The sequence below is a fragment of the Apis mellifera genome, linkage group LG14 (assembly GCF_003254395.2).
Source record: "Apis mellifera strain DH4 linkage group LG14, Amel_HAv3.1, whole genome shotgun sequence".
NCBI classification, from domain to species: Eukaryota; Metazoa; Arthropoda; class Insecta; order Hymenoptera; family Apidae; genus Apis; species Apis mellifera.
Genome location: NC_037651.1, coordinates 5,517,452 through 5,532,918, shown reverse-complemented (window position 1 = coordinate 5,532,918; position 15,467 = coordinate 5,517,452). Strand labels below are relative to the sequence as shown.

The 15,467-nt window shown below is 22.2% G+C and overlaps 2 protein-coding genes across 11 annotated transcripts in view; one reads left to right on the top strand and one right to left on the bottom strand.

Moving 5' to 3' along the window:
• Nucleotides 1-6,473: 6,473 nt before the first annotated feature.
• LOC551579 (band 4.1-like protein 5) lies at nt 6,474-10,445 on the top strand. Of its 3 annotated transcripts, XM_006565954.3 has the most exons (8): nt 6,476-6,580; nt 6,684-6,964; nt 7,227-7,374; nt 7,505-7,681; nt 7,777-8,478; nt 8,604-9,034; nt 9,482-9,907; nt 10,110-10,443. In XM_006565954.3, exons 2-8 carry the CDS (start codon nt 6,800-6,802, stop codon nt 10,236-10,238), a joined length of 2,178 nt encoding a protein of 725 aa, XP_006566017.1. In that variant the 5' UTR covers nt 6,476-6,580; nt 6,684-6,799; the 3' UTR covers nt 10,239-10,443. The 3 variants fall into 3 exon arrangements, with proteins under 3 accessions (XP_623974.3, XP_006566018.1, XP_006566017.1); XM_623971.6 differs by having other exon boundaries at nt 6,474-6,964; XM_006565955.3 differs by lacking the exon at nt 9,482-9,907 and having other exon boundaries at nt 6,474-6,964; nt 10,110-10,445.
• Nucleotides 10,446-12,935: 2,490 nt separating this feature from the next.
• Nucleotides 12,936-15,467, bottom strand: part of LOC409177 (kinase D-interacting substrate of 220 kDa) — a 36,935-nt gene continuing 34,403 nt past the window's right edge. For 7 of the 8 annotated variants that reach the window (XM_026445164.1, XM_026445162.1, XM_026445158.1 and 4 more), the window contains 2 exons: nt 15,233-15,347; nt 12,936-13,899 (listed from right to left, as the gene is read on the bottom strand). In XM_026445164.1, coding sequence (XP_026300949.1) covers nt 13,136-13,899; nt 15,233-15,347 — 879 coding nt within the window. In that variant the 3' untranslated portion in view covers nt 12,936-13,135. Of the gene's footprint in view, nt 13,900-14,253; nt 15,348-15,467 lie in introns of those variants that run through there. The other variant, XM_026445160.1, reaches the window with a different exon arrangement.

Sequence of the window (15,467 nt, the reverse complement as noted above, 5' to 3'; positions counted from 1 at the left end):
CTAATTGTCACGAAGAATCGACGAACAATGTTACTTTGCGCTTCCATTTCGCGCATCGAATAACAAGATGGAGAGGGGATACGCTCGACAATTCGACAAGTCGAAACATGTTTTGAACACAAATCCAATTTCTCGGAAGTGAAATATCATAAGAAATGTTTCTCGCCTCGAGCAAATTATAAGCGATAGACCAAAAAAAGTAAACAATAACATACACGAGGGAAGACGTTATACACAATATATATACATTCGAAAAGATATGCGATATTAGAATAATACTTCGATTTTACGAAATGAATACGTAATAAACCGTAAAAATGTTCTTTTATTATAATATGATTGAAATGATAAAAAATAAAGGTCAAGAAATTGTAAAATAAACGTATACGATTAAAATTATATTTAAAAACCAATATATGATTTCAAATTCTGTCTCGAAATATTTCGATACGAGACGCTAATGACGCAATAGACTCTAAATGAACAATGGATGGAAAAGACACAAAGATAAGCAAAAAACTAATTAATTTCGTTTTCACTATATTGAATGGATTATTTAAAAACTTAAATTAGCAATGATTGATAAATTTGGTAATAATAAAAGTAAAATAACTTACCGAATAATCCGAATTCGGCGACGACACGTCCACTCCACACAATTTTCAACTAGAGACTGACGACATGCGCAATATGATGCGCATTGCGTTGCGCTCTGCAATGCGCACCGATTCGTCCCGCGTTTCGAATTAAGAGATGTTCTGATTGGCTGGTTCATAATGCTTATTTTTTTCATTCAAAAATCGCGCGAAAAATTGAAATATAATATAAATTAATTATTGTTGCTTGTAACATTGGAATCCTGTAAAGATCTATTTATTGGGGAAAAAAAAATTATTAATAAAATTACTAATTTAACAAGATAATAAAATACTTATAATGCAAAGAAGGAATTCAATAAAAAGATTAATTAAACTTAAATAGAAGTAATAACAAAAGTAAAAACAAAAAAGAAATTTAACAAAAAACTTAAATAAATTCATAAAAAGTGAAAAAAATAGAAAGAGAACACAATATAAAGTTGAATTTGATAAATTTAATAACTGAATTTAAAATAATCAAAACTCAGAAGTTGTATTTAAAATAAATAAATTTAAGGAATTAAATTATATTTAAAAAAAAAAACAATATCAACGTAAAAATTAACAAAAGAATATTTAACATAATTAATTAATAATAAATGAAAAAAAACGAGAAAAAATATATAATATAAGATTCAAAGAGATTAGGAAAGATTGAAATACAAGTAAGGTATTTTAAATTAAGATGAACACAATCTGAACAGAATTAAAATATAAAGGAAAAATATTATTAAAGTTATATAAATCTAAAAAAACATAGAGTGTAAATATAATTTCACACATAAATTAATTTAATTGGAAGAATAAATATATATATATATATATATATATATATATATATATAGAATAAATATATATATATATAGGTATATAGAAGAAAATTAATAATAATATAGTACATAAATAATGAATAATGAAAAAATTAAAAGAGAGTGTAACACAAACAAAAGATTAACTACTATAAAATAAAAAATAAAAACGAAACATAAGAGAAAAATTTTATTCTCAAAGTTAAAAAAAACCCAAAAATCTAAAACATCAAAGAAAGAATTTAATATAAATGTTAAGCATAACATAAGTTAAATTCTTCAATTAGAAAAAACATATATAAAAAAAAAAGCTTAATTAAGTTTTGTTTAAACGTTTCTCTTGATTTAGATAATATTTTTCTTAAATATTTCTATTATTGTCCTTGTTTTTTATTTCAATTCTTTTAGACTTTTTTAACTTTGAGGTTAAATTCTTCTGCAATATTTTAATTATCTTTTATTACTTCATGATAATTTAACTTTTATATTATAATATCTTTTTATATTTTATTCATTATTTATGTATTATCATAATGTAAAATATATTTCTTATATGTTGCAGCATTGTAAGATTTAATTAATTATTATGTTATATCATATAAAAGAATTTATTATTATGATATATATAAATAATGATAAAATATAAAAACATAAGAAGAGAATATAACATAAAAAAGTTAACTATAATAAAGTAAAAAAAAAAATTGAAACATAGCTGAAGAATTTAACTTTAAAGTTAAAAAAAACCTAATCTAAGAATATAAAAATCTAAAACAAAAAAGAATTTAACAGAAGTGTTAATTAAATTAGAAAAAACATTTAAATCAAAAAATTAAACATTGTAAATTTCATAAATAACTTTATTTTTTTCTTTTCAAATATTTTTTTTGATTTAATATATAAATATTTAATATATTAAATATTTATGTTAATATTTGATATATTCGATAATATTTCTGTTGAATCTTTTTTTATGCTTCAATTCTTTTAGATTTTTTAACTTTCAGATTAAATTCTTTTCCTATTTTCAATCTTATTTTACTTTATAACAATTAATTCTTATATTATATTCCCTTTTTATTATTTATGCATCATAATGATTCTTATTTATATATAAGTATTTTTTATTTATATATAAATAATGAATAAATAAATATATATAAATACATAAGAAGAGAATGTAATATAAAAGTCAATTATAATACAGTAAAAAAAAGACTGAAACATAATTAAAGAATTTAATTTCAAAAAAAAATCTAAATCTAAAAATCTAAAATATAAAAGAAATCTAAAATATAAAATATAAAATTTTTGTTGTTGTTTTTGTTTAAATATTTCCTTTAATTTAAATAATATTTCCATTAAATACTTTTTTTATATTTCATTTCTTTTAGACTTTTTTTAACTTTGAGGTTAAATTCCTCTCCAATGTTTCAATTTTTTTTACTTTATGATAATTAATTTTTATATTATATACTCTTTTTGTGTTTTATTCATTATTTATGTATTACAATGTTAAATTCTTTCTTTACATGTTGCAGCAGTATAAGATTTAATTAATTGTTATTGCAATATGTGAAAGAATTTAATATAAATATATAATATAATTATAATATAAAAATAAATAAATATGCAAATACATAAATATATATATAAACACATAAGAAGAGAATGCAACACAAGTATTAAGTACCATAAAGTAAAAAAAGATTGAAGCATAGTTGAAGAATTTAATCTCAAAGTTAAAAAAATCTAAAAGAATTAAAATATCAAAAAAGAATTTAACAACAATAATGTTAATTGAATAAAGAAAAAAAAGAGAAAACATAAAAAAAGAAATTTAACATAATAATTAACTAAATCTAACAAAGTTGCAAGATATAAGAAAAGAATTGAACATTTTAATATACAAAAAGAATACAAAAAAATTGTCGCATGGAAAAATTATTTAATCTAAAATTTAAAAAAATTTAAAGAATGTTAAAACATAAAAAAAAAGATTTAACATAAATATTAATTGTTGTTGAATTAGAAGAGATATATAAAAAAAAGTAACATAACAATTAACTAAATCTAACTGAACTTGAAATAAAAATTGTATATTAATTACAATAAATAAGTATGAAAACATAAAAAGGGAATATAACAAAAGTTAATAATTATAAATTAAAAGTATTTGAATCACAGGATAAGATTTTTCTCCAAAGAGGATAAGGTAGAGGAAGAATGAAGTATTATTGCCATCTCTTAGTGCCTTTAGAAAAATATTTTTTTAAAGAGATGTTTCTAGCTTGCAAGAGATGGTGCTCATGTTCAATTCTTATCTTATCTATATTCACTTTCTATTCACTTATGTCTTATAAAAAAATACTATTAACGGAACTTATTAAATTATTATCAACGAACAAATACTGACTCTAATTTCGCGTTATTTATTGAAGGATTCAAAAAACTTTAACAACAACAAATATTTGTTGTTTTAATGATGTTTTAATGATTCTATTAATGATGTTTTAATGATTCTATTAATACATTACAAATTTCCTTAAAATGGAATTATGTTAATAGGACGGGATAAGATAGAAAAAAAATAATTATACATTCAAAAATTTTTCTTTTTCTTTTTATCTAGCATTTATTTAAGAAAATACTATTTTGAATTATAAAATAATCCTTAATAATTCAAAATGCTTATGAATTTTATGAAATTAGAATAATTTATGTTATTTATTTGTTATTCATTATTAAAATCTAGATAAATTAAATAGAAATTACAGATTATATAAAATATATCTGAAATATAAAAAAAGAAATTAGTGTAGTTCTTAACTTGGCATCAATTTTCAAAATTAATTTTTTTATATAATTCAGTAATACAATCTAATATTTGTAATACAATTTTCAAATGTATTTTTAATTAATTAATACAATATAAAAATTGATACCAATTACCAGGTCTCACCAACGAGGAGGTGACTACATTGAGACCCATAACAAAAAATAAAATTTATGTATTAAAATATAACATTATAAAAAAAATGAATTTATACATCAATAAATAAATAAATAAAAATATAAATTAAGAAATAAATGGAAATAAAAATGTAAATTAAAAGTAAAAAAAGTATAAATGATAAATTAAAATATAAATATAATATAAATGATAAATAAATGTTAAAATTAATCATCAATAAATAAATGAAACATAAGTAAAATTAATAAATAAGTACATGAATAATTAAAGGAATAAGTAAATTAAGAAATAAATGTTTAAAAAAATAAATATATAAATAAATATTAATTAAATAATAAATAAATATTAATTATTAAATATTAATTAAAAAATAAATTAAATAATAATAAGTATAATAGTATATGTATACTATATCTATAATATATTTATAGTAATATTAAATGTAAAATAAGAGTTGTTAAATAAGAGTAAATAATACAAAAAAAAATTATTCTTTATATTATAAATAAAAATTTAATCAAAATGTTGTAACATCCTTCTCTCGATTAAGTTCGTCGATAAATGACCGTTCTCACGCAACCTGCTTTATATTTATGGAAGAAGAATGGTTACGAAGTTCGGCGAAAGTATATGTACTTTGCCGATTATAAATCAATCTATCGATATATATAAATATTAATTATATAATTAATAATAATAATAAAATATTAATATTATAATTTTCTATCTATACAATGTTAAAATAATACAATCTTAAAATATTTTAAGTCATTTTAAAAAATAAATAATTTGTAAAAAATAAACACAAAAGGATTTATAATAATCAATTTTTATAATTAATTTATAGATTTAATAATTCATTATGATATTATGTGTAATAATCAATATATTTTTACTAAAACTAAAATTTATATTATTATTTTTCAATTTATATTGTATTTATATAATATTGTTATAATGTTATAATATTTTAAATGTCATTTTATAAAAAAAATCATTATTAGTATAAAATTTATACTTTAAAAATTTATTAAAATTTAGTTTTTATTAAAATTTAGTTTCAAGTTTTAATTTCTATTCATTACATATCAATTTTTTGAATTTGATTGACGAAAATATTTAAATAATTTCTCATTTTTGCTTTATATGAAATGAAAATCGAATTTATATTTAATGCACATTATAAAATATTAAATTAAAAATAGAATATATAATTAAAACTGGAATAATGAAAACTGAATAAAAAATAACATTTATATTTTAAAAATAAATTAGACATTCATAAAAGAATATTAACTTAGTATTGATATAGCAATAAATTCTCATTTTTTCATAATAATAATGAAGTATATGACACTCGAAATAAGATGTGCGAAACTATTACGAATAAATGTATTTAAAGCACTTTTAAATAACAATACATAATATACATACTTAAAAATAAAAGAAATTAATATTAGCGAATAATATATATTTTAAACACGATATTTATTCACAATTTTAAATTACACACAAAATCGAATAGAACATAATCTCAACATATTAAAAACTTTAACAATCAAACCGGAACTAATTTATAAAAGATGGTTATATCATAATTATTTTAAACGAATATTTTAAAATATGAAAAATTTTAATATTATAATTTCTAATATTCTATTAATATTTTCTATTTGATTAATTTTATAATTTATCGATTATAACAATTTCTAATAAATATGTAAAATATTATAATTTTACATATTTATTAGCTTTATAAAAAATTTTAGTACTGATAATTTATCATTAATTATTTTAGAAATACTTTTCTATGTGGTAAAGGACATTATAATTATTAATTCAATTTATAAATTTTCATCTTAATTAATTAATTTTCTAAATAATATATTTTTATCTTTTCATAATTTTTTGTATGATTTATGATTTCTTATTCGATATTTATATATTTCAAAATATTAAACACAAAATTCTCTAAGATAGTAGATCTATTTTATATTTTGTCTATGGTTTGTATTCTCAAAATTGAGACTAGCGCCATCTGATTAGCGATAAAAAAAATATCCGTAGCTTTATTGTAACCGAGAGATGTGTATCTTCTCCGGATTCTTTGAATTTCGCGATTACTCGCGAATTATTATGTCTAGTCAACAAATATAAATGTAACTTAAAATTTTTTTTGTAATATTATTTTTAATATGTGCCTTTAACTAACATTTTTTTTCTAATCGTTTTAATATATTATACTTGTGTTTCGTGTACAAGTGGGCGTATTAACCGACGCAACGTATCATGAAAAAACATATATCTATGTAAAACAAGGAATGTAGCATTTTGGGTCAATATATCGTTATTGCTTACCAGCAAATTTATTCTGACATATGTCAAATAAAATGTTAAGATTTCTATCGCGACGCAGAGCTCGTAGTGTTAGTGGACAAACTACGTCCTCTCAAATTAAAAACCAACGATTACTAAGTAATAAAAATGTTGTTCAATGCAGAGTTGTATTACTTGATGGCACAGATTTGCCTATAGAATTATCAGTAAGTAAAATAGTTTATTAAAAAATAATAGATTTTTTTATCGTTTATATTTTTTAAAAAATAAATTTTTGAAAAATGTCATCATAATGAAATCAGTATTATTAAATGTTAATTTCTTGTCGTTAGAATATATAGTTAATATAAATAAAAAAAAAGAAAAATAATATTTTTCCAGTTTCTTATTTATTTCTTCTATATATTTTTTTTATATATAGATTTTTATTATGAATTTTGATATTTTTATTATATTTTTGTGTTACAGAAAAAAGCATTGGCTAGTGATTTATATGAACAAGTATTTTATAGCTTAGATTTAATAGAAAAAGATTATTTTGGATTGCAATATACAGATAGTAATAATGTTCAACATTGGCTAGATCCTACAAAACCAATAAAAAAACAAGTAAAAAGTATGTTTTTTGCATACTTATATAGTTTTTCTTTTTTATTTATTAAATAATAAATGTATCATTTTTTAAACTATTTATTAAAACCTTTTATATTTGTTTCTTTAATATTAATAAGCAATATTTTATATAGTTGGACCACCATATACTTTACGGCTTAAAGTAAAGTTTTATTCATCAGAACCTAATACTTTACGTGAAGAACTAACAAGATATCAGTTCTTTTTACAACTTAAACAAGATGTTTTGGAAGGAAAACTTCATTGTCCTCATCAAGTTGCTGTACAGTTGGCTGCTTTAGCTCTTCAATGTATGTATTAAAAAAATAAAAAGAAAAAAATAAGTAGAGTAAGTTAAAAAAAATTTATATTTTAATATTTTTTAAAATTTTGTATATATTTGTAGCTGAACTTGGTGATTATGATCCTGCCATACATAGTGCAGCTACAGTTTCAGAATTTAGATTTGTACCAGGTCAAACAGAGCAAATGGAACTTGAAATATTAGAAGAATATACTAAATGTTCTGGTCTTAGTCCAGCACAGGCTGAATCAGCTTATCTCAGTAAAGCGAAATGGTTAGATATGTATGGTGTAGATATGCATACTGTTCTTGGTAAAGATGCATGTGAATATTCTTTGGGTTTAACGCCAACTGGAATCCTAGTTTTTGAAGGAACACAAAAAATAGGATTATTTTTTTGGCCAAAAATTGGTCGATTAGATTTTAAAAAAAAGAAATTAACATTAGTTGTAGTAGAAGAAGATGATGAAGGAAGAGGAGAACAAGAACATACATTTGTATTTAGGCTTGTTAATGAAAAGGCTTGTAAACATTTATGGAAATGTGCTGTAGAACATCATGCTTTCTTTCGATTACGTGCACCTGTTAAAGGTGCTAGTGGACGTCAAAACTTCTTTCGTATGGGTTCGCGTTTTCGTTATAGTGGTAAGACAGAATTTCAAACTACTCAATTGAATCGAGCACGTAGAACAGTACAGTTTGAAAGACGACCAAGTCAAAGATACGCACGCCGTCAAAGTCATGTTTTAAGAGAACGTCAGCGTCAACAAGTGGAGCAACCACAATCAGCTCCAGTGATTACTAGTATGCATAAAAATATTTTAATTCTGTTAACGAATATTTAAATAATTCAATAATTAAAAATTCAGAATAATTATATAAATAGAAATTTTCTCCAAATAAATTTTTCTTTTTTGTTTCTTTTTTAGATGAAGAAGAATCTTTACAACGTCAATCAAGTCAATGTAGTACAAAATCTTCAGATTCTAGCGTACATCCTACGCCTTCGCCTTTAGTAGATTCCTTATTGAAATCTCTGGCCAAAGACCAGCAACCTTTAGAACCTAGAAATCAAACAATTGTTAATACAGAAAAAGAATCAGAACCAATGAAAACGAGTTTAATTATCGAAAATATAAGTAATCAAACATCCTTAGTACCAAATAATCAAGTTGGTGGTACCTCTTCACTACCTCCGCGTACACCTATTCCTCTAGAATCATTAAAATGCAATATATTAAAAGCAAAGTCTTTAGAACAAGGGAAAAATTCAAATTTAGTTTCAATTACATCCATGGATACACCTACAGTTATTAATAAAAACAATCAGCACTCTGATGCAGCAACAATTGTATCGGTGGTAAGAAAACTAAACTTTTATAATATCGTTAACGTATAAAATATATAAGTAAATTTCAAATATATTTATTATAGTAAAAAGCTGAAAGTTCTTTCCAATTTTTAGAATGCTATTCATTAATTAAATTATTTTTGCATTATAAACATTTTTTAAATAAATACATTATAAAAGATTATATTTACGATTTAAATTAGGATTACGTAGTAATAAAATGTAAATGTCACTGACAAATATTTAAAATAGATCTGAAAAATTCGTACATACGAGATATTTTTACTTATATTTTTATTTTAATTTCATTTTTATTTTCATGTTGCATTTTTAGATATATTTTGTATTATTACATAAATAATTTATTTCAATAATTTTTTTACTATTTTTGTTTGTTTTATTGCTTTTAAGCTTTAGATGTGACTTGTTTGCTTTTTCGCGTTATTTCTTATATAGGGAGGAGATAAACTGACACTTTCAGTGAGCGGAACTACAATGATAAATCCATCTGCTGACGACAACGTGACTGTAACACACTTTTCTCTAGATAGCTGGGGACAAATTGAACAAAAAACAACACAACTGAATCCTAAAATTTCAAATCAATCTCAAAATCCATTCAATCCATTTACTAGTGATAATAACAACGAAATTACTAATAATATCTCTGAAAATACAGAGGAAGATACGAAAACAGAAGAAGAAAAAAAAACAAATACAAATCCGTTTATTGATTCAAATCCATTTTTGGGCTTGCTTAATCCTTTTAAAGAAATACAACCTATGGTTGAAAAGAAAGCTGAAGCGGAAATAGAAAAAAATGGAGCGAGAGTCGTGAAAACTGAAGAGATACAAACTACTACTACGACTCTTACTCACAAGGTGTGGCTCAATCTTAAATGCTTGATAATTAGTAACTGTAACAGTTTTTGGTTTGTTTCATTTAAAAATGCTTTAGCTTAAGCAAATTGTATGCAAACATGTGCTTGTTTTTTTTAAATGTCTTTATATTTTTATATTTTTAATTAAAATTTTATGCATAAAAAATTTAAAGTATAAATGATATTTTTTTTTTCTGTTTCAGGATGATAATTCGGCAGTTTCTGATATAAGTCCTTGGTTAGTAGCCGATCCACAAACAACAACAACAGATCAAACTCCAATTAAACATACTGTAATCACAAGGAAGACTGTAATTACAACACAACTTTAAAATATTAATTAATCAATGAAAAATACAAAAAAAATAACAAATAATATTTTTAAAACAGAAGAATAAGTATTTATCAAATTTTGTCTTCCTTAAGATATATATATATATATACTGATATAGTTTGTGCCTATTGCAATATAATGTTGTCTAAATAGACAATATAAAATAATTTGAAATAACATATCAATGGGACCAGTTCGTATTTGTATTTTTTGCAAATTATAAATAATTTACATTCATGTAAGTATTTTATTTGATTTTAATTCTTAATTTAGAAAAATATATGAATAAATTATATGAATTCTTCGAGAAATCAAAACAAAAATATAAATTATATAAATGTAATTTCTAATTAGAAAATTAGATTATTACTTTCTTGGTATCTTTTTTTTATAATAAGATATATTTTCAAATTATAAAAAATTTTTGGCAATTATGTTAATACTCTTTAATATCATAAAAATTATGCATAGTTTTTATTAAGTACAATATATTACAAAAATTTTATTCCGTATTTTATCTATACCACTAATTGTTTTATTTTAATATCAATTCATGCAATGCATGAATTCATGCCATGCAAATTATTTATATATGTTCTATATTTATTGTTTTATAATTTTTATAAAAAATTAAGATTTTGCATCATTACTTGAATAAGAACACACGTTACACATATATTAAAAAATAAATGATATATGGTGCTCCTATTATTAAATTAATTATTATATTAAATTGATTTATTTTCCAATTTTTACGTTTTTCAAATTTCTCATCGCTAATTACATATTATGTATAATTAGAAAAACCTTATATATTGCTTCAAATTTGCAAATAAATTCCTGGTGCCTAGATAATAGTTTAATTAAAAGTATTTATATAATATTTAAATAATACTTTATACTTGCCATAGTGCCTTTGATGACAATGAAAAACAAATATCACTATTGAAATTTATACTCATTCCTATCGATTTATATTTTATTTATCATAAAACATTTTATTAAAAATAACTTTATCCATGAAGATATTTACATTATAGATATAATCATTTCATAAAAGATAATTTTTTTTATCGATTTTTATTTATAAAAAATTAGGCGGGATCAATGATGTATTGCACCTTTCATAGAAAAAAATTTACAATTTATATCAATATGTTTGTACTTATGATATCTACTTTTTTTTTAAAATGTTATGTAAACATATTATACCGCCAAAATGTTTTCTTTTTTATAGTTTTTATTATTGTTTATGTAGTTTTAATATTTGTAACTAACATATCAGTATTTTATAAAAAAAAAATATGTCTTTTAAGTATGTAATACAATGAATTAAAAATATTTTATTTTGAGAAAATACTGTGAGAATTTTTTTCAAACAAAAAAACAATTTTGACTAGTTTGATAAAAAATATTGTTTCATATTTAAAAATCTGATTAATTTATTGTATTACGAAATTTATCTATGTAATGTATTTAAAAGACATGAAATATGTTTCTCAGAACATAAATTATAAAAATAGAACTCATTTCGACGACTTACAAAAGGCTGTTAAAGTACTTATTGTATTCCATATATAAGCATTTATGATGAGAATAAGGCGCTGTTCGATGTTTTATGTATTTAAATATACTATATTTAATAGTAATAAGCAGAGTACACATAATATTATTATTTGAAAATCTAATATATATGTTACTTGTGTTTTACAATGCTATTATCAATTGATACCCTAATGTATTCCGTCCTAAAGTATTATTATATATATATATACATACATTGTTATATACATATGTATAATTTTTCGCTTTGTAATAAAAAAGATATTATTAAAAAATTATATTATAAATTTGTCAAAGATATATTTAATTCATGTTTTATATATTTTATGAACTAGGCATTTAATTATTAAAAATACTGTAAAAATAGTGCTGTTTTCATAAATTTATAAGCTTTAAAATAAAAATTTATAGCATAACTAAATACTACAAAATATTAAAAAAAAAAATTCAGTAAAAATTTATATATTCAAATAATAAAAATTAACATATAAATTATTCTTCAATAATATAATTCTATTTCTCAAATTGAAAAGTAATAATTAATATTTTCTGATTTCAAAATTTTTATAATTTTATATTAAACGCATGCGACAATAAGAGCAATGCAAAAGAGAGAACTTGCGTGATACTAACACAGATTATTATAAAATATCTTGTTGAATTTATAATATCAATCATTGCATAAATCAACAATATGTATTTACTCATAATATTGTCATATATTTGACAATTAATATTTAAAATTAGTATCAGACGATATGAGACAAATAGGATAGTAAATATGACATTTTTTTATATTTACAATATGTTATATTTACATATGTAAAATACTAAATGTTTATTTATCTGTATTTAATTTCATTTTTATGAATTGATTTGAATTAATTTTTCAAAATATATTTATAATAAAATAAAAAACATTTTTTGGTTTATCAGTTTCTTTTTAATAAACTAATAAAGGCTGGGGTTATTAAATGCATTAAAATTATTATGAAGGAATGTTACGATGCGATGATTAAATATCTTTTATAAAACTTAAATAATCTACATATGTTGCATAAAAGGCATTATTTGTCAGCATTGTCATTGTTCTTTCTAATGCATAACTTTATAATGCATGAACACCTTTAAATACTTTATCTAAAAAGTTCAACATCTTTTATTTGCTATATACAAAGTGAAATTCTGAATTGCCTGACTACCTTTCAAAATATATATCACAAACGATTTAAGTACGATTTGACTGAAGGTTTTTTTTTTTCTAATATATATTATATATTATATATTAGTGTATGTTATCGAGACTTACTAACAATTATGTAGCAGAAGATATCAAACAGGTGTTTCTGGATTGTCCCATTCTTCAGCATCTTGACGTGATAAAAATTGCACATGCGAAGACTCACGTACCATTAAACTAACTGTATCAGAATAATCAACAATATCAATAGATCGTTCTCCATCACGAGGTAAACTTTTATTAGAAGAAATAGAACTACTGTTTTCCTCACTGCAGTCATGTCTAAATACACTATCGGATTGTGAATGAGTTGGAGTAGATAATTCGGAAACTAACGGCGTGGATTCATCTTCGCTTTCTCCTGGAGCAGGTGAGACAGGTAATGTTCCCATAAGACGATCTTTCAGTTTGCTTAATTTTTCTAAGCTGGAATTTGGAACAGGGACTGATAAAACTATTTCATCATTTAATGTTGACGTTGAGCGTCGTTTCTTGATAGGTGTGGAGATAGTCGATTTCATGGGCATATTATTAACTACATAATTTTCGTCTGTTGACTTAGATCTGAAAGCAGGTCTAGGAGAAGGTGGAGGTGATACAAAAAGTGATGCAGGTCTACTACTAGTGGAATTGCCTCCACTTTTTTTTAAATCTTTACGTCCAAACGAACAAGCTGATCTAGTACTAAGTTGAGATGTAATACTACGTTGTGAATTTGTACGTTGAAGATGAACTGTTGATTCAAATGAACTGTCGTCTGACGTTTCTGGCTCATCATTGACTGGCACCCAATGTAGAAGTGGATTAGGTTGAAGTATCACATAATCTGTATCTTGAGGAGCCGTTGAGATGGATCCTAAAACAAATCTTTCCGTTATCCAATTTTTCATTTATATCGAGATGGATTAAATATAAACGTTAATTTATTAAAAGTGATTAATAAAATGTTAAATATTGTAAAAGGATACCTAAATAAAACACGATTAAATATTAAATTCATGTTTTTAATAAAATGATTTAATTTGTAATACTGTTGTAATAATAAAAATATAAAATGAAAGCATATATATCCAGTAAGCTTATAGATCTAGTTTAAGAAAGATAATATCACTTAAATTTTCGATAAAATTTTATTGTCATTCATATTCATAATTATTCAACAATTAGTTAGGATAATTGTACATATAGTACAAAAGAATACACGAATAAGGAAAAAAATATTAGCAATTTACTTTAATATATAAAATGTTTTCATATAGAAACTTATCTTTCTAAATATACAAGATCTATTAGCATAAACATCCCGAAAAGAGAAATATATTCATTTGACAATGATGGTAACAATTATCACAGCCTGTTTTACAAATGTTTGTTAAAAAAATACAGTATTTTTAGTATTATGAATCTACAATTAAAAATACAATAACCAATTGAGTATTAGCATCAAATTATTTAAGATAAGAATACAAAGATATTCTATAATTTTAGGAATACAAAAAACAGTTTTCTTCTTCGCTATATCATTAATATTCTAAATTACTACATGAAAATGTGTATGATATTTTTCTATATCTATGATAACGCACACATTCAAACCATTATAACATTATTAAGTATTACAATGAAAATTTTTTTTTCTCTCTTATAAGAAACATTCATTTTATATTTTTTGTCAATAGTAACGATCCAGTCTTTCGTAACATGTTGGCACATTTTCAAGAATATGACATATGTGGATATTGGTTCATTAGGATGAAGGTAGTAATAATTCCCTTAATTTCTACCACATATATTGTACTTAAAAAAAATATATATATATATATATATATATATATAAATAAATTAAATTTTTATTGACTGCCTGTTATATGTAGATACACCTATCTATTAATAATACTGGTACGATTTTTTTCCGATATACGAATTTATATAATAAGAAACATTTAAACAGTTATATTGTCTGGAGAATAGTAAATGATGGATTTCATAGGATCATTTTTGAATGCGACGTGGCCATATCGATGCTAAAAATGCATGATACACGCATGATCAAATTATACAACTATATTCGATCTAAATTCATTAAAAATTTGTACTATATTCTAGTACGGTGTCACGCTTTTGGTCTGGCTGCGGTGGTTCTTGAACTATAACCAGAGGCAGTGAAAGTGGTAGGGAAGAGGGCTCACCTGAGAGTGAGTCTGATGGTACTACTGCAGAAGATGGTACATCTAATACATCTTCGCACGCTTCTTCATTTAAAGTTTGTAATGCTCCACAAATCATCTGTTCCTCTAAAGTTACCTAAAAATAAGTTATTTATTTATTTTTTACTATATTTAATAGTTTTATAGAAAATTTTAAAAATATTTGTTTTTTTTTATTATCATATCAATTATTCATATCTTTTTCCGAAAAAAATTA